The sequence below is a fragment of the Punica granatum genome, chromosome 3 (genome assembly GCF_007655135.1).
Source record: "Punica granatum isolate Tunisia-2019 chromosome 3, ASM765513v2, whole genome shotgun sequence".
In the NCBI taxonomy this organism is placed as follows: Eukaryota; Viridiplantae; Streptophyta; class Magnoliopsida; order Myrtales; family Lythraceae; genus Punica; species Punica granatum.
In genome coordinates this window covers 29,458,488-29,481,736 of record NC_045129.1, presented here as the reverse complement: position 1 = coordinate 29,481,736, position 23,249 = coordinate 29,458,488, and the positions used below count along the sequence as shown (strand labels likewise).

General features: G+C 40.2%; 2 protein-coding genes across 2 annotated transcripts; one reads left to right on the top strand and one right to left on the bottom strand.

Moving 5' to 3' along the window:
• Positions 1–992: 992 nt before the first annotated feature.
• LOC116200511 lies at positions 993–1,821 on the bottom strand. The gene is made up of 2 exons (XM_031531358.1): positions 1,576–1,821; positions 993–1,397 (listed from the first exon to the last, which is right to left on the bottom strand). The coding sequence occupies exons 1-2, from the start codon at positions 1,819–1,821 to the stop codon at positions 993–995; spliced, it is 651 nt and encodes a 216-aa protein (XP_031387218.1).
• A 17,106-nt stretch (positions 1,822–18,927) lies between these two features.
• Positions 18,928–19,515, top strand: LOC116200510 (pistil-specific extensin-like protein). The gene has a single exon (XM_031531357.1). The coding sequence runs from the start codon at positions 18,928–18,930 to the stop codon at positions 19,513–19,515; it is 588 nt and encodes a 195-aa protein (XP_031387217.1).
• Positions 19,516–23,249: the final 3,734 nt, after the last annotated feature.

The following is a 23,249-nucleotide window of genomic DNA, read 5'->3' as shown; positions in this document are numbered from 1 at the left end:
TATGATTTAATTATTAATTAAATAATTAACAAAGAATAGCCATTTTTACTTAAAATAATTATTGTACTTTGCAATATAAACTACTATTAGAATAAAAATTTAATAAAAAATATTTCTATTACTAAATAAAATTAGGAAAATTATTATTTTAAATATTATGAGAAAAACTTGCAACGAAACTAAAATTAACCCTGCTTAAAATAACCTTACTTAAAACATATTTTGTGCCGTAATGATAAATAACCATGCTTAAAAACCTCCACAAAATACATATGTTACACCAAAATGAGCATTAACCCTGCTTAGAACAACCTCCACAATAACATATGTTATACCAAAATGATAAATACCCTGCTTAAAACATATTTTCAATAATGCAATGACACTAAAATTAACCATAGATTTTTATATACAAACTTGTAACCATGTGTACACCATAACTAATGTTCTACATAATAATAACAATTAATGGTCAGGGGGTATAAGTGTACAGAACAATTTAGTCATTTCTGTATATTTGTATACACTTCAAAATGTATAATAGCTATACAGATCATACTTCCGGTAACACCACCATCCTGGTACATCGTTACGTTCCATACTTTGAATAAAATGTCCCTTACAGATTGTACATCATTCTTCCACCAACAAAAAGAAGCAGTGACACCAAACAAACTTCATGGCTTCCTTCATTGCACCATTATAACACCACTAAAAAGATAGCTGTGAAAATATAAATTCCAAAACAACATTCAACAGATAGCTGCCAAAATATAAATATCAAATCACCTTCACAGCTATTTTTATTGCACAAAAGAGCCAAACTACTATTTCAGCATTAGCACAATTTCATTTTTACCTTAACAACAAAAGTCCAAAAACACTCCACGAAGAAGTTTAACTTATAGTCCTCCTTTACTGATTTGCAAGGAAATCATGAACCATTTCCAAGCGGTTTTCAGGATCGGTACCAAAAAATAGCAGGACTTCATTCAGATGGTTTCCGAACTTTCGAATAGCCATGCACATTCTACTGAAGTAAGACCATCAACACCATGAAGAGCTCTCGAAAGTTCAAGGAACTTCTCTTGAACGATGTCAGAGTGAACAATATTTAAGAGCATCAAGCAAGCATCTTTCATGTCGGCTGCCATAGTATTCACAGCCTGAGAAATTGTTGAGAAGTCACCTTCATTCTTTTTCCCCTTTCTTCCCAAAGAAGCACTTCCCGGGTCCTCTGTAGGTAGCAGATGAGCACGATCAACGTCTCTTAATGTGGAGGTATTAGCATTAGCAGATTCATTTTGATTTGAAGGATTCACATCAACTTCTTCGGCTGCTCCAGTCAAATTTTCAACCTCTAGCTCTTTGAGAATATCTTCAACAGCTTGAGCATCCTTTCAGTGGCTCGATCCTTCGCATATATCAAAGATAATTCTTCAAAATGGGGAAAACTTTTCAGTCTAAATGGAGCGGCTTCTTTGTGAGTCTGAAAACAGAAACAATAGAATATTAGTAATATTATAAATCAACATGACGATAAATATAACCATAAATAGATAAAACATTTATTACAGTAACATAAGCCTCCCAAACATCGTCTTCTGTTGTTACCATCTTTCGTGTTGAATCCCATCCAAAGCCTGAAGTATTTAGCATCATATCATACATAATAGCCCATTCCGTTTTCAGTGTCTTCAGTCGAGATTCAATGTGAGGTCTCGCCTTCATACAGCAATTTGGGAGCTTTTCCAAAAGCATTTTCTCAAGTTCCGACAAGTAGCCAAATTTAAACCCTGTGTCGACATTGTGAGTGTCCATATTCCTTAGATCAATCATGCAAGATATAAGGAATGCATTCTCAGCCAGAGTTCATTCCTTTTGTCACTCTTGGTCACCTAGGAATTAACAGAAGCAGAACTCCCTTCCATTTTCTATACCAAGAGCACATACATGATATAAATTGTTATACAATTATTAAAGGCTTGTTTGGTTTCAAAGTAAGATTTTAAAATCTCACTTTAACTTAATTCTAACCATAACAAAACAAAATAATTTATACAAAATCAAAGGGTGGACCCCATTTATACCACTCTTTTTCCAGAACAAAACAAAATAATTCATACAAAGTCAAAGGGTGGGCTCCATTTATACCACTCTTTTTCAAAATCTGATTTTAAAATCCTATTTTGAAACCAAACGCAACATAAATAGTAATAAGGAGTTGTATTAATTGAATATATGTACAAAAAGATATATATGTACATATGAAAGATGAAATAGGACCTTCATAAATTCATACGCATGTGCATTGAAATAGATTCATGACATTGTCTATAGAAAGCAATCAGAATACAACATACAATCCCAAAACAAATGAAAAAATAACTCCTCAAAGTTTACATTACAACTCCCAATCAGAACATATAACTACGTAGTGGATGAGTTCCACTCATTAAACATCTTAATTGCCAACTGTTTTCTCCAATTACTGCAAACATTTGATGTTTGAATCTCAGAAATATGATCAGCATCTTCATTAGGGTTGTCACCAACCATTTCAATCAGTTGGTCCTCCATAGGATCAAAAGCCATCTCTCTCCTAATAAAATTATGCAATACAAGCAATTATAATTCTATTGTGCACCCTAACGAGATAAAACGACGGACTCCTAAGAATAGCCCATCGAATCTTAAGCAAGTCGAAACACCTCTCAATAACATTACGAGCATATGAATGTCTCAAATTGAGAAGCTTCTCATCATTTCTTGGTCGATGTCCTTGATGCCACTCATTGAGGTGATACCTTTAACCTCTAAAGGATGCCAAAAATCCTTCACGGTTTGTATAGCCAGTATCAATGAGATAATAACAACCTATATTAAGAAAGAGAGGCAAAAAAAATTATATTACTCTGTATGTTATTAAGCTTACTTTTTAATATTATCAATGTCAAAAAATTATTATACTCACCAGTTGGCACCCTAAGTCCATGTTCCCTATAAAGAGTATCTCGTAATACTCTCCCATCAGCTGCAAAACCCTCCCATCCAGGAAGAACATATGTGAATTGCATATCTAGAGTACAAACTCCTAAAACATTGGTTGCTAACCTTTACGAGTTTTGTATATAGGTCTATCAACCTCAGGTACTCTGATTTTGATATAAGTCTCGTCTAGAGCACCTAAACAATTCTATAAGAACCAAAATATAATGTTAACACCATATTAGCTCTCTAATTTGACAAAATTTGGCATTCATTTGGGTATCTTAAACTACTTCCAACGTTGGTTCGAGGAGGTAGCAGCTATTGGTTGGGGCTTTTATACAAATGAGCTTGTAAACGTAAAGTTGCTTTGAGAACATTGTGAAAATATCGGCTTACAGTTTCACTCGATCTACCAAACTGGTGTTTAATGAATCGAATCTTGAAATGACGAGCCAAAACATACAAGAACATTCCCACTTGCTCATCAACATGCATATTTCTCGTACTTTTCAAACCCCTAATATGTGGAAGCATATGACACAATTTGAAAATTGCATTTCTATCCATCCTAAGTTGTTTAGTGCAAGTCACATCATTCGCATATATAAGCCTCCTAATATGATCCCTCCTGCCATAATAGCTCAACTCGTATGACCTAATGCTTGGCTTAGGGTCATATAGAGTAGCTAATTCTAATAATATTTCCATCAAACTCTTTAATATAGTACAAATTTGAATACACAAAGTTAGAGCAACGACTTTCCTCTTCTTTCTCTTACTATGCAAACTCAAGCGATCCATAACTGCAAAATGGATTCAAATTATATTATAGTAGTCTTATACTCAACGTAAGGAAGTAGTGAATGAGAGAGAGGTATGGGGTCATTTCAATTAGTGAAGTAGCTAATTTTCTTTGCATTATCAAGCAAGAACTACTACAGGCCAAAGGTTAACATAATTGTTAACCCAATATAGGAAGCACCTCAGTCACAACCCATGTATTTTCAAATCAATGTATTGAGCTAAAAGTTTAACATAATATCATATTTGCGTTAAACAGAAGCAGTTACAAACAATGGCAGTTAATAACAAAAGAATTGGAAATCCCAAATGAATACGCGAGATGTTAATATGTGTCAGCCAATTGAAATCCATCACATCCATTTTGACATTTTCTAACAGTAAACAACAGGAAATTGATCACCAATCCACACCAATCACTTAACTGGTGAAAAAATAATTCCAGGGTTCGATCAAAACACCGGCTATTAACAAAGAAATCATCACCATTAGCTTATCATGCCCCCAATCATTCAAAAAAAAGTCAAATTTTACATAGAAGCCAGCCATTTCAAGAGCAACAAACTTCAGCCCATAAACAAAAATCGATAATTAAATCTCCAGAGCATGTAATTAGCAAGAATTACTCACCGATTTGGGGGATCTTTAGGGGAATTTCATCTATGGAAATCGGAGAAGGAGAAAATAAGTTCGAGTACGTGGTCTATCTCCTTATTGCTTTCATACTCCAGTGGTCCGCATAGCAACAAAATCAAGTTAACCCCTGAACCCTGAACACAAATGACAGCGTAATCGCATAATAAACTCAGAAAACTACCCCGATGACAGGCCTAAAATATTTACATAAGTAGAGAATTCGACCTGAACCCTCATGAACAGAACATCTCATTTCTATAAATTAGCAACCCCATAATTCCCTCAAGAACAAAACATCTCAAACAAGTAGACCAAACAAATACAACATTTTCATCCTCGATTTTAGCCATGTTAATTTTAATTCCTCGGATTCAGCTAAAACGAACTATGACGAAAAGGGGAAGATGCATTATCCATCGTCTTGTGGGCGAAAGGGAAGCCACAGGTGGCGCAACGGCTCTTCTGGAGGTAGAAGCTGTGGCTGCCACACCTCACGCAGAGGAGAGTCCAGTAAAGAGAAACCTAAAAATCAAAAACCCTATCCCAAAATGGAAAACCCGACTTGAAATTCGAAAACCTAACCTGAAAATCAATTACTTCAATTTAAAATCGAAAATCCTAACTTGATAATCGACTACCCTTCACTTAAAATTTAAAGCTCGGATTTGATAAGCAGCGAGACAAACCTAATTAGAACGGGGAATGGGGTAGAGAGCGAGCTTCGAACTTCGACAAAGTGAGGGGAACGAGCTTCAAGCAGGGAATGGGGGTGAAGAGCGAGTTTTGAGTCACCAAGTGGAGTCGTGGAGTCGCGGAGCTTCGAGGGAGGAATCGAAACTGGAGGACGGTTCGAGCACTTTAGCTTCGGGTTTGCTCTGCAATTGGGTCGGAGGAAGCAGGAGATATATCGATGGCATGAGATTGTAATAAGTGAAGAAACTTGAGGCATTTTCGAGTTTTCACGACTTTTTCCGGATGGACAATACCTATTCCGAACATTCAAGGGAGGCTTTCATATTCCTTATAAAAGCCGGATTCCCATTCCAATATGGAATACCTATTCCACAACTTCAGATTCCCAAACACTGGAATGAGTATTCCGCACGGAATACGCAAGGAATGGAATACCATTTCAGTGAATCTATTTCTTTATCCTCGTAGTGCTTTGGCATCATCAATTGCATTGTACGAGTATGTTCCTCTTCAGGCACTTGCCTTCATTGGCAACATTGTTTTCTTCCTTTTTCCTCTCATTGAACGATTTGCTCCAATTTATATGCTTCTCAGTTCTCAGCCCCTTAATTAATGAGATTTATGAGTGATACCATAAAACTTGTTTTTGACTATATTCATTCTATTTGATTAACAACGTTTTAAGTTCTAAAAGATTATTGTCATAGAAGGCTCATGAGTTTTAATACTTTTGGATCTCAAGTATCTTCTTTGAGGAGAATTTTACTATAGAATTACTGAAACTTATCACTTTCAATTCTACATGCCATTTCGACTTTCTTTTATTCAGCTTGAGTTGTGTCATATTATAGGAGCATTTTCGATTCTTGGATGCTTTCTATTCAACATTTTTATTATGGATCCATTTCTTCTATATTTAATATCAAAGTTTTATATATAGATACATATGTTGGAACTTACATGGTTTAAGTTTGTGTTTTAACAGCATCTTCTTCTTCTTCCTCCTCCTACACCCCCCTCCTTTACTAATATTGACTTCCTTTTTTTTTCTTGACTATGTGAAACAAATGTGCAAGGCCAACAAATACATGATTCAGATTGTGCATCCACTATAACAGAAAGGGCCTATTGCGACCTTTTTTGCCAATGCTTAGCAAAACGTCGCTAAAAGTTCTGTAAATTGAACTTTAGGCGATGCTTGGAAAAGTGTATTCATAGATCTACCCTATGGTGAAGCTTTCGAAAGCGTCGCCAAGAAACCTATGAGAATTTTTTTTTTATCTTTTAATGAGAAATACCTAAGGTGATGCCTAGGTTGCCCCATGTGGACGTTTTGAAGAAACATCAGCAAAGGTCTCCTTTGGCCAACTGTTTTTTTAGCGCTGGCCAAGGGGCTCCTAGGGCGACGCTAACAAGCGTCACGTAATGTGCCCTTGGCCGACTCTTTTTGAAGTGTCAACAAAGGTCGCCCAAGGCACTCATAGGCCAATGCTTTTATGGGCCGCAACTACTGACAACAAGTTATCAATTTGTTAACAGTTTGTTGTTAGAAGGTAGTTGTTGTAATGAAAGTGCGTTCTTTCACCAAAGGGTATCTTTGGGCGATGGTTTTAGAAGAGTCGGACCAAAGGGTACTTTGGGCGACCTATACAAGCGTCGCCCAAAGTCTTGAATTAAAAACAAAATTTAAAATGCTAGGCGGAAAAGTTCATGTCCACCACCCAATCAAAATTTCAGAAACCAAATTAAATTTTTTCTTTCCGTTATCTCTTTGGCTTTCCCTTCTTTCATTTCTCTATACTCCTTCTCTATCTTTTTATTTGCTTTACTTCTGATCAGATTAAAAGGAAAGGGAAAGGGAAGGTTAGCTTCGTTGACAACCCCCATTCATCGGAGCTACAGCCATCCGACATCACCATCGGCACCAAGAAGAAGGATAGTTGCGACTCTTCCTTCTCCGATGCTCTATCTGTCATGGCCAGTATCGACGCCAGCGAGATTGCCGTTGAGGACTCCTAGGGCTACTAGCTTGCAGGAAGGGAGGAGAAACCGACAATATGCGATGATATGGTGGAGTAGGGATTCTTGGTGGGTATTGGCTCCTGTCCCTAAAGCTCGCCCTGGTAACTCCTCCTAAAGCCCACCTTGGTGGCTTCTCTCTACAGTCCTGAGTTCGCCCTAATGGCTCCACTCTATGGCCTCGAACTTGCCATGGCCACACCCTAATGCTCATCTTCTGCGGCGCTACTCAGCAGCTCTCGAATCACAATTGCTAAGTGCCCCTTTCCTCTTTGTCTTTCACTCAGTATCTGTGTCTGTCTCTTTGAGGAGAAAAAGAATGGAAGAGTAAAGGGTTTGTCATCATCTTCATCTTTGTCTTCTTTGTGTCTTCATCTTCGTCTTCGTCTTTCTGTCAATAGTCTGTCAACTTGTTATCAGCAGTAAATTGTTTACCACTGACAATAAGTTGACATCTTGGTATCTTTCTTCTTTATATATATATATATATAATTTCGACTGGCCTTGGCCGATGCTTTCCAAAAGCGTCTGCTAAGGCCTTTTTTCTTTAAAAAAGTTAATAGGCCTAAGTCGACGTTTTCAAGTGTTGGCTCAGGCTATGTCTTGGAAGCATCGGCCAAACCTTTTTCTTTAATTTAATTAATCTATGGCGACACTTGCATAAATGTCGCCATAGGCAGAGTCTAGGCCAATGCTTTTCATAAATGTCGCCCCGACCTATGCCGACCGGACATGAGGCGATGTTCTTGGAAACCTCGCCAGTAACGTCGCGAGGCTTTTGGCGACGTCTATAAGCATTGCCTTAAGTCCCAAAAAAAGTCGCGATAGGTCCTTTTTGTTGTAGTGATTAGAAGCCTCAATTGTTCTTCATGCTTCTTGTACGCGTCTATACTTCGCCTCCATCTTTCCTATTAGCCCGTATTTGATCATGAAAATCTTCAGTGACATGAAGAGTTTGCGTGCTTAACAAACAATGAGCATTTGATATTGAGCTGATATGCTGGGCTACTGCTGGGTTCAGGTTCTAAAAGAAGTGCATCATTTTCCAGTTTCAACTCCTAACAAATCGGACTCGATTGAATTGGATAATTTAATAATATTTTGCTTGGACCACTATACTCTGTTATCATGCATCATGTATGCTCTCGAATGCATCTTACCTAATTAGAGCTTTCTTTATACGTATTAGAGAGCGTTGACTGCTTTATATTTTTTCTTTGAACTTATGAAGTTGTTAAAGATAACTATGGCCACTGCTTAATTTTCATTTATGGGATGATATTAATATTATTTTTACAAATACAATATAGTATATTTCATCAATCAATCAATCAATTATTTTTACTAGAAGTGTTAGATGATTGGAGTGGGGAGTTGAGATGGGCTCTGGAGCATGCTAAGCGTAAGTCAACCGTAGACACTTGTGTATAAGCTTGACTGGCAGGCCCATGTGCTTATGATGTGGAATGAAAAGATTGATGTGGGATTGGATCCTGCAGTTGAGAAGAAAAAATTTGCTAGCATCAAGAGTGTAGTCCGTGGGAGGCCTATGGATATTGTGAATTTTCCGAAGAAGATAAGGATCGCAGATCAGGAGATATTACTTGAAGGCCTCGGGAATGCCTCAGCAGTCAGTTTGTTCAAATTGAAAATAATACTTACTTTTTTGATGAATTTCAGAAAATCATATACTTATGAACCACAGTGATATGTTCTTATTTTGTAAAGACTATCATAGATATTAATAATTTGTGAGGTAGCACACCACCTTCATGTAGCCCTCTAACTAATAAATTAAAGATGATGTAGTATAATGACGCACACGCTCGTTCAATAATTAAAAGGTTTAAGGCTTGACACTCGTAGTAGAACTATTTGTACCACTTTATTAACTATTAAGATTTCTCTAATATTGTAATTAGTCCATAAATCTCCATTGTAATAAAAAAAATACAAATAACATAACAACAATAATTAATTGTAGGTCAACCTTCAAGAATTGCATAATATGCAAAATAATTGGCAAAGAAAAGGTCAGAAAGTTGACAATTGCGATTCCGCAGTTTTCGCTTTTATTATTATTATTATTATTATTATTATTATTATTATTATTTATGTTTACGGGAGAGAGTGAATAAATTTCTTTTGTTTTTTTAATCGTTTAGGAGCCCTGGACGAGCATTGGGTCAACACTTAGCGATGGAATCTAGATACTGTACGAACAATACAATACATTGTACCACGGAATTTTCCATTTTTTACTATATGAGTAACCATCATAACGAAAGGAAAAATTATCTAGAGCTGTTGATATAGGTGACACGTCGCGTAATTTGTGCATAGACTGAAAGCGAGGAAAGTTTAGAATATCTTGGGCCAATGATTATAATGTCATATGGGATTAGATAAGAAGAATATATACTTAATTTTCAGAGCATATTCGTTGATAAAATAGAATAAAATTGGCATGAGAAAGAGAATTGATAGAACACTGTCAATAGTTGGAGATTATTGTAAATAATTGGCAAAGATCAGGATTTTAGGCATTGTTTGATTTATGAGTATAATTTAAAATCACAACTTTAATTTAATTTTACCAATAATAAAATAAAATAATTTATATAAAGTCAAAGAGTGGGTCCCATTTATATAATTTTTTTCACAACAAAACAACATAATTCATATACAGGTAAAAGGTGAATCCCATTTATATCACTTTTTTTCAAAATTAAAATCTAATTTTAAAATTTTACTATAAAACTAAACGCATTGTTAACTTTTGCTTGATTTGCGTCCATTGAGATAAATCATGACAAATTTATTGCACAGGGACACTTCGAGAAAGTGACATCATTTGGATAGAATGCCACGTCTTATTGGGACACTGCACATACACTCACGTACTCTCGTATGTGTGTGCATATATAGATGCCTACCCGTACTACCGTAATTTTTATTCTCGAACTTTTAAATTCTCTAAAAAATTATAATTAAATTTAACAGTTTTGATTTGTTAGTAAATTAGTTGTAGATCAATAAATGAAATTTAATTAAAACTTGAAAAGAAGAAATTGTGAGATGGACTTGAATTGAAAATCAAATTTAGTAGAGAAATGGAGAGGGTAAGAGAGAATAATGGAAAACTAATATGGGTCGATTGAAGCGGTTCAACAGTTATTTTTCTTAAGCGAAATATTATATTTGAGTATTGTGAATAGAAAAAATTCATACTGAAATAGCTTTTACTTTTAGTGGATTAACCCAGCTCGATTGAATTAGTTAGAGATTCATTGAATTTCCAAATACTATAACGCACACCGAAAAAAATGAGAGAATTATCGTAATAATATTTATTTTGTAGTTAAAAGATATATAAATTTATTAATTTGTTCATAATTTAGTGGCTAGTAAATAATTACATTATTTTGATACGAATCTAATCAAATTTCACTATTCTCATAATATATATATATATATATATAATATAAACTTTGGTGGTTACGTTAGGATCGTCGATTGGTGATCGCAGCTCCCGAGTCGGCCCGGATCATAAAGTGGTGAGTGCATAGTGTCCGCAGAGGGTCCGTCCAATTTGACATTTGTTCCACGCTTTCTCTGGAATCTGTCTTTTTTTTATTCACTTTTTGGACTTTTTTGTCATATAAAACGTTACATAACATTCTATGCGGAATCTCTTCGCTCTCAGGTCATATCCGACAACATGGAAATTGCTGTTCAAATTTTATGGGAATTGTTCCAAAGGAAGAGATACCTCGTTCAGATATAATATAATATAAAGATCTTTTTTCACTTTAGGTCATGAAAATATTTCCTAAGATCAAAAATTGGGATAAGGAAAATCCCTCCCGATCCTTCAAGCCTAATTGTTTTTCAATTTCTTCTTAAACCTTTTCGCTTTTTCTTAGTTCAACTTTAATGGTGACGATACATGATTAGTTCGCTTTCAACGTGCTGTCTAATTTTCCATCCAAACTGGCTTATTTGAGATTTTAATTGAATTAATCCTCCATTTAGATAGAAGAAAATGGAAGGAAAAAAGAGAAGAAGAGAAGGAAAATTTTCGAACAAAGTATGAAGCACTGGTTTTTCCTTCTTAGATGGGTCGTTTAACCGAGTTAAGGCAAGATGAGATTATCCGCGCTTTACACAATCGGAATATGTTCCAGCAAATGTACAGTAGTTTATGACTTCCCCCGGTTCATTCTATCATGTCATATTCACAATTTATCACTGTTTGTGCACAATACCACATGTGGTCTGAAAATAAGTTCAAATAAATATATATATATATATATATATTCTTTTTTCATATGGATTAGATCGATCATGGGAACAGGGAGATCGTGAGAACCGTCTGATGAGGTATGCAGACATCGTATCATGCGTTTGGCAATGGCTCGAACATGGCCAATCAAATATGTCTGCCCCTCCGATTATTATCAACTCCAACAAACTCATGGCACACGTCCAGCTGTTGTTTTAACACACGAATAAACTTCTGTTAGATTAGATGTCCGCTATAATAACATTATTACAAAATCAGAGCAATGTAATCCTTATCCGGAATTGTTTATCACAAAATAAAATTACTAAGGGTGTGTTTGGATTGAGAGTTGAGTTGAGTTGAGTTTTGATTTTAATTGGTTTGTAATGATTATATTGTTGAATTATGAGAAAAAATGTGAAAAAATAATAAATAATTAAGAGAAAATAATGATTAAATAATGATTGTGTTGTTGAATTGTGAAAAAGTAATGAATAATTGAGAGAATTTAATATTAAAAATTGAATTGAATGGTTAAAAATATTTAAAAAATAAAAAAAGTAATGATTGTGATGTTGAATTGAAGATAAGTGAAATTGAGTTGAGTTGAGTTGAAAAATATTGTGAATCCAAACATACTCTAATATACTACCAACAAGGTTTTGTACGAGTGATTTTAGTATTTGTTTCCCTTAAATAAAATTTTAAATTCGAGTCTTGTGAATTGAGGAAATCCTTGACTTGGAGAGTTTTACACGTTAGTGAGCCCTACTCGAACTGGATTAGTCGGTCCCCGTTAAATTTTCAGATACTATGATACATACTGAAAAATTACTAATGTACTAACCATTAAGTTATGGAAAGTTAACAAGATAATTTGATAAATTCATTCTATTATCACAAAAAACCTTTCCAGCTTCCCCATTAGTTTCTCTCTCCCCTCTCCATCTATCGCCTCTCTCTACCCCTCACCGTTCCCTGCATCTTTTCTCTTCCCTCCAGTCAGATTCCGACGATTCGGGAGCTAGGGCCGCCAATCGGCGATCCCGACCCGACCATCGAGGTTGCCGGCACCCATAGAGGATGCTAACAGGTCACCACTTGATATCCGAATGTCCTACGAGCCCGATTAATTTAGGTTCGAGTAGGATCAATTCTTATTTTTTAAAAAGTTTATTTCACGCACGAGATCCCACCATGTTTTTTAATTTCATTTTTTATTTATTATTTAATGGAAGTATACAAATTTATTTTGAGCAACACCACCTAATATTTGAACGTCGAACGAATCCGATTAATGTAGGCTCGAGTGAGGTTGGTTCACTAAGGGAAAAATCCCTCCCTCATAACATCAAATCACCTAAAACCAATGCACGTAGGTAAGGCCTATTTAAATATATCACCAATTTAAGTGGTATCTTTTTATTATGACTTTAAAATATCTTTTTATCGGTTGACATAAGTTTACGCTAATATTTTGACCTAGACTAATTCTTGCTTGATTGACTTGATTATAACGAAGAGATGCTTTTACTGAATATCAAAATTCTATTACGGGTAAAGTTGGTCCACTTATTCATTAAAAAAAAAGTTAGTCCACTTAAAACTAGCGGGCTACTTGGGTCCAATTAAATTGTGGTCATGATTTCTAATTATATTATTGAAAATTTAAATTAAAAATTAAAGAAAAACTATTTGACCCGCACCATTGCAGCGGGACTGCTACATAACTAATAAATATATAAAGTTGAAGACAAAATAATAAATGGGGGTATTATAGATATAGACAACTCAAAAAGAAGAGAAAAAATAAAATGAAGATATAAAAATCTTTAATATTAACTCAGCAAAAATACATGTTGGTGTGTTTGATTTTATAATTGAGTTGAATTGAGTTTTGATTTTAATTGAGTTGTAATGATTGTATTGTTGAATTATGAGAAAAAATGTGAAAAAGTAATGAATAGTTGAGATAATTTAGTATTAAAAATTGAATTGAGTATAATAGAGTTGTATGTGAGTTTATATATGGGGCCCACTATCAGCACCCCGTTTTGGCCCACCCGATCAAAGAATGGCAAAATCGTCTTTTTGGGGAGAAAATAATTCTGGTCATTCGCATGAGCATTTTTAACTTCTAAATAATAGATTTTCTTCTCTAGTCCTATTTTATTTTAATTTTTCGCGAAAATGCACTCTATAGAGCATCATCGAGTCTCGTGCATAAAATTTTAATCCGGAACAAAACTCGAGTCAAAAATGCACTTTCATGCACGATATAAATCGTTGAATTTTTATAAACATAACGGTGGTCCCATATTATTTTTCGGATATCTATTTGAAGAGATGAAAATTTTGGGATTAAGTGCGCACGATGTTTGATTTCAATTGAATATTCCACAAGTCGTGTTATTTTTTTTCTCAATTTCAAAATTTTCATTTCGAAATCTCGAGGAATTTGAAAAAAATTGAATTTTCACCCGAGGACGGGCGTACGAGTTAAAAAATAATTAAATAATTAAATAATTAAATAATAAAAAAACAAGAAGAAAAAGTCAAATCAGCGTCAGATCGGTCAGACCGCTCTGACGCCGATCAGAATTTCGGACCATCTCATTTCGCCCCTTATTCTTTCTTTCTTTCCACTTTCCTCCCTTTTTTTTCTTCTTTTTATTTTCCGCCCGCCGCCTTCTGTTCTTCTCTTCTTCTCTTCTCTTCTCCCCCTCTTCTTCTCTTCTTCTTTCACCAGCGTCCCTCTGCCACCTCCGACACGCCGCGGTTGCCCACCCACCGCGATCGCCTGCCACCGCTGACACGCTTTTCCGTCACGGCACCGCTCGCTTCCCCTTCATGCTCCCTTGCCCGCAGTCCCTCTCTCTCCCTCGGGGTTTTCTTCTACCCCGAGTCGGCTCCCCCCCAGGGAAGCGGAAATCGACGCCCGATCTCTCTCTCACTCTGGTTTTTCCTCCCCAACCGACTCGCGACACTTCCCCGCACAAAACCCCTCCATTTCCTCCTCTTAATACCTCTGATTTCCAACGGTTAAACTCGAAAATCCCTCGCTAGAAAAAACTCGAAATCCAGCCGGAAAAACACTCGAATTCCACCCGATCCCGATTGTTCCGAGCCTCGTGATGCCTGTCCCAAGCACGGCACAGCCCAGTCGGTGCTCGCTGTCGTCTCCCGCGCCCTCTCGTGCCGTCGCTGCGGCGCCTAGAGGAGGGAACCACTGTTCGTGGCCGCCGGAGTCCTCCCCTCCGCTCGTCTTTTGTCTTCTTCGATCGTCCTCTCTCTCACGGGCTCGGCCCATCTTTTTTGGTTTGCGCAAGTCTAGCCCAGCCGATCCAGCCCAACCAGTTCGGTCTAGTCTAGTCCGGTCGAGACGATCTGATCCAGGCTAATACCCGACCCGTTCCGTCTTACCCAAAATTCAGCTCGGAAAGCGCGGCCCAGCTGCTCCCTTTTGTGGCCCAGCTCTCCTCCGCGGCCTAGCTCGCCTTCGTGGCCCAGCACCCACGCGCTCAGCCTAGCTTGCCGACCGAGCACCCATCCAAACGGTCTGCACTGTTTAGACCGTCTCCAACCCGATCCGACCATCCTATTTCCGGTTTAAACCGAGACTAGGTATATTATTCCGACTTAGTGGCATGCGTATGACTCAATTTATGAATAAATTCGATAATTGCGATGATAATTTGTGATTGTTATGTTGAAAAAAATTGAAAAAAAAAATTGAAAAATGATGAAAAGAGGAACCAAAAAATAATAAATATTTGTTGTTTTAATTAAACTGACGAAAGCTCGAATTGGAATATTTTTAATTATTCGACATTAAAACTGGTTATTTAAAGCGAGAACGAACTTACATGAATCAATTTCATGTTCACTCGGCTTTAAAGGGATTAAATCGATTAAATACATCAAAACTGGTTTAATTAATTACTTGGACTTAAAAATTGACAAATTAAATTTCGTCGTGATTAATTTTGCTTATATGTGTGCGCATGTGAACAATTGAATATGTTTTTTTGATCGAAACCCCGCACGAACCGGATAAATCAAGTAAAGTCGGTTTAAAATTAAAGTTAATCTGCAAACGATCACGAATTAAAATTTGTGCTAAATGGTCCACCAATGATTGGTCCGACAACATTAAAAATCTTAATTCCTAGGCATTTGGCAAAAATCCTAATTTAACTCAGTAATTCCACATACGACAAAGGACGTGCAACTTGGCTAAATAAACACTTGGTTTAAGTAATGGTATGTATCGACGAATAATCGGTAATCGTGTCGATGAATTAAGAATCAGCGACCTAGCCCTTTTTCAAAAATCAAACTTTTATAAGTTAGTGGAATGCATGGTCTGATGTAGCATGGATATCTTGAGAAAACTCGAGTGTCTTCACCAGTGCTCGCCTGATTTTAGGCGGCTTGGGTCAGGATATAGGAGTTCTCTTCGGATCACTTCCGGACAGATCGACCGTACCCTTGGTTCCCTTGGGGTTCTCACGTAGTCCTAGGGGACCCATGGGATCGGTTGACATCGGCTACAGGCCAAGGTGGCCCGCATCACGTAGTTTCACATTTTCTCAAAAATCATTTTTCAACACAAGGGCAATATTGTATGTTCTCAATTCACCTACAAACCCTAGGGTTAGAATAATAGAAACACTACGAGCAACGGGCGAAAGCGGGCAACCTGTTCAGGTGTAGGTTCATCTGCTTGGCTTGCTTCATCCGACCAAAGCATTTTTGTTATTCTAGCATAGCGTCGGGTATATAGGATGGGTTCATTTCCCGTAAAATACGAAATTAGACTAATCACGCACTTGGCATAATTCAAACCGGGAATTGGGCAAGAAGGGAAGATTTTGGGTCACTAGACACGTCTCTGTCAAATTTGCTAAAGCCGCATTGTCACATCCATAGAACGAATTAAAATGCACCCACACATTCTCTAGAACCACCCGTGAATAAACTTCCCCATTAGTCGGTTAGGAAATAGCTTACCAAAACAAACCTGGTTTGTAACTGGTTAATCACGTAAACACGGTATTAAAAGACACAACTTGCCTGCATTCCTACGTTTCCATCCGATCTCATTTACTTTGTTTATTTTCGTTGTTTTATCTGTTTTTCTGATTGTTTATTGCGGTTGGAGCTCAAATCCCTAGGATATGATACACACGGGGTCCAACACCCTTCCCTATTGATCATGGGGTCCAATGCCCTCACACCTAGCCCGTGCAACTCGAGTGCGGAATCGGGTGTTGTTTTGACTTACTGCTTTGCTCCTAGTAGTGTCTATATGGAAGACAACTCGGATCAAGTAAGTAAGTCGTGGCCGAACATGACCCAGGAGCTCGACCGATCCCACGGCTATTGAGAGAGACACGCGACTCTTCTACTATCCGTCGATTCGGTTGAACCCGACCCTCCGGCTCTCTGAGCCCGTGTTGCTTTGATTTTGATTTCGGTTGTTTGAAACACACGATGAGCATAAGCGGAATATTGGCCGAACATGAGTCGACCGAGATCCATTTTATTGTAATTCATATTTGTTATTTGAGAGTACACCGTGAGATATTTATTTGTACATTCATTTATGTAATAATCCCAGTCGACGAGCGTAGAGTCTGAGAGTCGGGATCGATCGACTCGGTTTATGAGTCCTTAGACGGGCGGAACCACACGATTCACAGGTCCGGTCCACACGGCGAGCCAAATATCATAATCTGGTTAGCCGAGATGTGAGGATGGTGGACCGATCCTTTGACTTGGAAATCCGCTTTTCTCTCGACCTCTTAAACTGGATCGATCACTTCTACGAATTTACGGTGTCGAAACGAGCAATATGAGTGAAACTTAAGTCAAGCGGTAAATGAATAAAAACGGCAAACCCTAGACAAACTAGAGTACCGATAGGGCATATAGGATATATGCCCACATGTAACAGAACCCCCGAATTCGGAACTTCGGACTCCGCAGACCATAAGCCTTAGCAATTAGGTGTACCCTGTACCTCTAGACCCAAGTAACTCACCTGCCCTCGACCTTCGGGTCGTAAACAGGTAGTGACGACTCTATCTCACGCGTGTCCGTCACGCATCCCCATGGGAAGGTGGACACTCCAAAGCCGTGCGCATGGGCGCGCGCATGCGGGCCCCGACGAGACGAAATTCGAGTCCGCACAGTTTGGCGACACCACTGGAGACATTTGGATGGTTCGGGCTCGTTTCCGTTTGTCTGTTTGCCTGTTTATTTATTTACCGCTTTCATATAATTCTCGTTCGTTTATTTCGCGCACATTTATTTTAAGCACACGTATCGCATATCATACTAGCTTTAGGTACCTTTGGGTCGCGTCCCACAACCGATAACAGGAAGCACATGTTAGATAGGAGTTCCGAGTAAGAGTACGTCGCACGGTTGGACCGTCAATTAGGCCCCCAAAGGTCCCTGCCTAATTTCAAAGAATTGACACCTTTGAGTCGGGGCCCCATCTTTAGGTAGCACGGTCTCTATAGCACTAAAACAATGCATTCTGCAGATGCTCCATGCAAGCCTCCACCTTGATTTTTGCAATAAGCTTTTGAGTCGGCCTACAAGCCATTTGAGTCTTTTCCTATTTCGAGAGACATGTACGTGTACCTTGTAATCTCAATTAAGCCGTGGGCATTTACATTTCAGCAAGCATGCATTATGTAAATTTTCAAAATTTGGATGTCGTTCGCATTGATAAGTCTTAAGTCGATCTTCCTTTCATCTTGGTAAGAGATGTCGCATTTAGTCTCTTGTTCGCGCCTCGAAAAGTCCGTCAGCACACGAGAATCCCACCGAGCCTCCGCAAACCAAGACCGACACACTTGGCAGGACATTCCCTACTTTAGGCACAACCATCATGGTCTTTCCACCAACAGTAGGATCGATCACCTTCGACGGTAAGCTGCTGAGAAAGATGAGGAACTCACTGACTAGCCGCAACTTCAGAGGGAGCTCTCTCGAACCCGCACCAAGTTACAGAGACACGATTAGGAGCTCGCTTGAGGGAACACTTCCTTAGAGAAGTCTAGGAAGAGGGCTCATGGAGGCCTTCACATGCACCTTAGGATAGGCACCTTCACCAAGCCCTCGCTTGGAACCAGTGCTTTCCACGGCGGTGTTTGCTCGCGCCCCGAGCGCGGTAGAAGATCGACTTAGGGCTTTTTTTTTCAAAATTGCATTGTATTTTGGAACTCTTTGAATCGATGCGAATGACGGTATTAGCTTTCAAAATCCATGCATCTCATACACCGCATCTCTCTATTTATTGTTCTGCACATTTATATAGTTAGCAGAACTTGCTCGCGTTGCAATTTACACACTTGTGAGATACAGGTAACCATAACTGACGCCGCATCGTTATCCCACTCGTCAACAATTGGGGATTGGCGCAAAATAACCAGTCCGTTAGTTCCGAGGAAAACACTCAATCGACGCCAATTTTTTCCCAACAGCCCATGGCTCACTCATCACCACCACCAACCCCTGTAGACGCACCCCCGGCACACTCGGGAGCAGTTCCACCACCAATCCCATCACCAGCGGCCCAAGCGCCATCCACCTCTACTGATGGTGCGGCCCGCATCGTCGCATTGAAATGTGACATTACTATACTGAAGGGTATGGTCAACCAGATGGCCGCTAACATGGTTGAGCTCATGGCCTTGCTACATGACTCAAACCGCCTCTGGGGTACGAGCCAACGGTCGACCCGAACCCTTAGGTCCCGCCGACCCATGCTCTGGAGGGTGGCGAAGGCAGTCCATCTGATCAAAATTCCTCCGCCACCAGCGACTCTCCCAACGACCGCTCCTCCTCCACCGTCGGATCCAACTATGCTTGCACCGCCGCCGGTGTCCATATCTTTTCTAGCTCCTGTCTATGCAGCTCCTCCGCCGATGGTCTTTCCAGAGCCGAACTCGCATGCTCCTGCTCACACGTCTGAGCCTTCCTCGTTTCAAGTTCCACCACCCCATATCAGCTTCTCCTACCCAGCTCCACCTCCCATAAATATCCCCACCTCTGAACCAGCCACCCCAACTTAGGCGGCCTTCATAGCTCGGCCAAAAAACTTTTTCCTAGAAACGGAGACCAAGTAGGAACATAGATTAAAGAAGATGGAAGAAAACATTGGAGCCTTACAATTAGGCGGCTCCCGCCTAGATGCCAGCAATGGCGACTGGAGCCTATTCCCGAGTATGCGGCTACCCTCGAAGATTAAGATTCCTGAATTCGAAATATACGATGGCACAACCGACCCTCGTCATCATCTCTGTCACTACAGAGGAAAGACGCTACAATACTAGGACTACGAGGAGTTTGTCATCCATACGTTCCAGGACAGTCTGACGGGAACGGTTCTCGATTAGTATAAGTCGTTGAAAGCCGCAGACATCCCTACGTGGGCGGACCTCACAAGCAAATTCATCGATCAGTATAGGTACTGTGCAGAGACATCCCCGAATCTTCTAGAGCTTAGTACAAAGGAAATGATCGAGGGCAAAAGCTTCAACGCCTATGCGGCGAAGTGGCGAGCTTTAGCGGCGAAACACGTCCTCCCGATCAGTGAAGCGCAACAGATCCAGTTATTTCACTCCACTCTCAAAGAGGCTTACTACTTGCACCTATTGGCCCACACTTCCTCATTCTCCAATCTGATCGACACTGGGAAGAAATTTGACATGGGCATCAAGTTTGGGAAGATAGAAGGACTAGCCGAAAAGGGGGGGCAGTCGTCAAAGAATGCTATTGCTACGCCATCACCAACGAGTAACAAAAAGGGTAGAGACGCGTTCGTTAATGTCGTTAGCCTTGGATGCCAAGCCCCCAAACCATACTCTATGAACTTGGCATCAATGCCGCCGATCGCTTAAATACACCTTCCGCCCCACATGCAGTACCAGCAGCAATACCCAGCCCTGCCGATTAACTACTCGGCCCCACCGGCTTATCCTCTGCCACGGGTCCTGCAACCATATGATCATAATTACACACCTACCCCTCATTGGGCATCTCCAAATAGGTCTCCAGCTTTTGGAGCTCCACCATCGACTCAACAAGCCCTAACCCTGCAACCTCGACAAGGGGGGCAGGCCAAGCCACGTCTGCAATACCCACCTTTGCCGGTTCCCCAGTCACAAGTCTATCACCAACTTCCGGTAGCTAAGGAAATCAGACTCGTGGCCCTTCATCCTTAGTTCAATCCCGCGAATCAATATCAGAATCTCCATTGTGAATATCGTATGGGTGCTCTGGAGCACACGACGGACAATTGTTACACCCTCTGGGGCAAGTTGCAGGAGATGATTGAGAAGAACCAACTCTCTTTCAATGAAATCAAGCCACCAATATCCAGGCCAATCCCCTCCCCGACCATGGATCAAGCTCTGTCGCGGCTATAACCTTGATCGATATTTGCCCTAGGGACAAAGACGAGGCCGAAAGGGAAAAGCTGGTTTCCCCATGAGGCTACCTACGTAAAATGTTCCCTGCATGCAGGCGAAACTATAAGCCGCACGGTAGAAGAGGGATTTTTGTTGTAACGCAAATGTCAATCTTAATGAAATACCTTCGCATGTTTTTGAAATTGTCGCGTCCGTACATTCTTTTTCCTCACTTATTTCAAGCACTTTCGCCTGCTGAAATGAATCATTTTTATTGCTAGGTTCTACTCAAACGCAACCAACCGACACAGTGACTTATATTATTCCGAGCCACGCTTTGGAGAGGGCCAACCCACCCACCGCGGCGGATACTAACCAACAATCGGAGCACCATGCGTCTTGCAAACACACATTCCTCCTTAAACTGCCTCTTTACATTTATCTTAAGGGATTCCCAAATGGACTCCTGGTCAGAAAGGGGGCATTATGACAGTTTTCAGGACGCTCTATTGGTTCTGTCGAGCCTGTTTGACTCGCATGTCTTTGTGGGACTCGGCTCCTCGAGTTTTCTCTAGGACGGCTGCGTCTGCCTACTCGCGCCTGAGAAAAGTACACTCACGCGACCCCCAGCCGCATTCTATCCACTCCAGTATGGCGATGACTAGATTCCCGGGAACGAATGTCCCCCACGCGTGGCACCCATGGGCCACGTGATGGACGAAGGGATTACCCATGGGCCCACTCCACATTTCTTACCACACATTCCACCGTATAATCGCCTAATAAATCACTTTCTTTGTCGTATTCCACAGGGACACGCTAGTCACGGGCGAAAAAATGATGCTCGGATTCACACCTCCCCGAGAACTCTTTTCGGGCTATTCCCTCATACTTCGACGAGGGAAATGTCCGACGATAAAGTACCCCCCTACGAAGCCGAAGACGGAGGCAATCAAGTGAATCACTCAGCATTCCAGCATCACCTCAGTCATCTCCTTCGAGATCGAAGGACCCCGGGTTCCCATTGACTTCAAGTGCGCATCCCTTCTAAGAGGCACCCCCTACGAGAGCAACAGGACACGGTCGGGACAAAGATCATGCAAGACGCCCACCACCGGCAACATCCACATGCACCGGGGTATCCCCGTCCAGCATTTATGTAGGGGCAATCCCGGTCACCCTTTCCCTATGGCACAATTTTGTAGACAATGGTGGAAAATCGTTTGTAAGATTTGCAAGGGAGGATAAATACTCGATTCGACTTTCAAATGCACAAGACAAGTTCCAAAAAATCGAGACTCACAAATGAGGCAGGGGCAAAAACACATCAAATCTCCATGAGACAAAGCACATCAAAGCAACCTTGGCGAAAAAAAAATAATCTCAATCAAGATATCCCGACAAAAGGGGAGCAACAATGGCAACCCCCCAATAGAGACAAAGTGCAAAACAATGCCAACACGGAAGTCGAATTCTCCAAGACCTTCGCCTTTGCAAACTCGAGAGAAAAAAAGAGACAATCGAGCCTGCTAGGTCGAAAACTCCATTAGGGCGACCTAGGCAAAAATTAGGGTAAAAGAGAGGCATGACCGAAAATCTCGAGGTGGGCGGTCACGGCAAAAGGAAAGCTCTTCCCTTTAAGTTGAGAGGTGCGGCTGAATCCTAAGGTGTGCAACCGCAGCAAAAGGAGAGAAACGAGAGAGAGATAAACCAAACGGACCCCCTAGACCGTTAAACGTCATATGGACTAGGGATTTCCCAAGGAAAATGACCGAGTTATCTACTCTAACGCGATCCTCGATCGGCTCTCCAACACAGGTCAACCCTCCAAGGTGGATTCTTCCTCGAGTATGGTGGGTGATCGAACACGCCATCCGAGAAGTTTGGCGCAGCCCACATCAAAAAAGGAAAAAAAAGGGGGTACATCTTGTTGCAGGCATGAACTCGTGTATCCTTTCAGTTTGGGGCAATGTGCTTCCTATACTTTCCCTTTTCTCTTAGTTAATTCATAACTTCAAACGGGTCACAGCCACCCTACAACTGGCTACTACTGAGCTAAAGTCTCAGACACTCCTCTCTGGGAATCTAGTCATAACACTCTGGAAATGACTAGACCGAGTTCTAACTAATTATGGATGAAAATCCTCCTGCGGGTTACAAATGCAGCCACCTTACGGCGCCTCATTGAAAAAGGTCCAAAGTCTACGGGCGCGTCGAATGACCGATAGAGCCGCTAGGGCATCGTTGAGGACTTCTTAATATACCCATGCATGGCCGACAGAAGCCCGTGGAGGCCTTGCATTGAGGCCGTCGAAATCAGGATCCATTCGTATTTGTCAAAGCAAACTTCTTCACGGGTAACCAAGGGGACCCAAAACTGAAGTATCGTGCGTCAC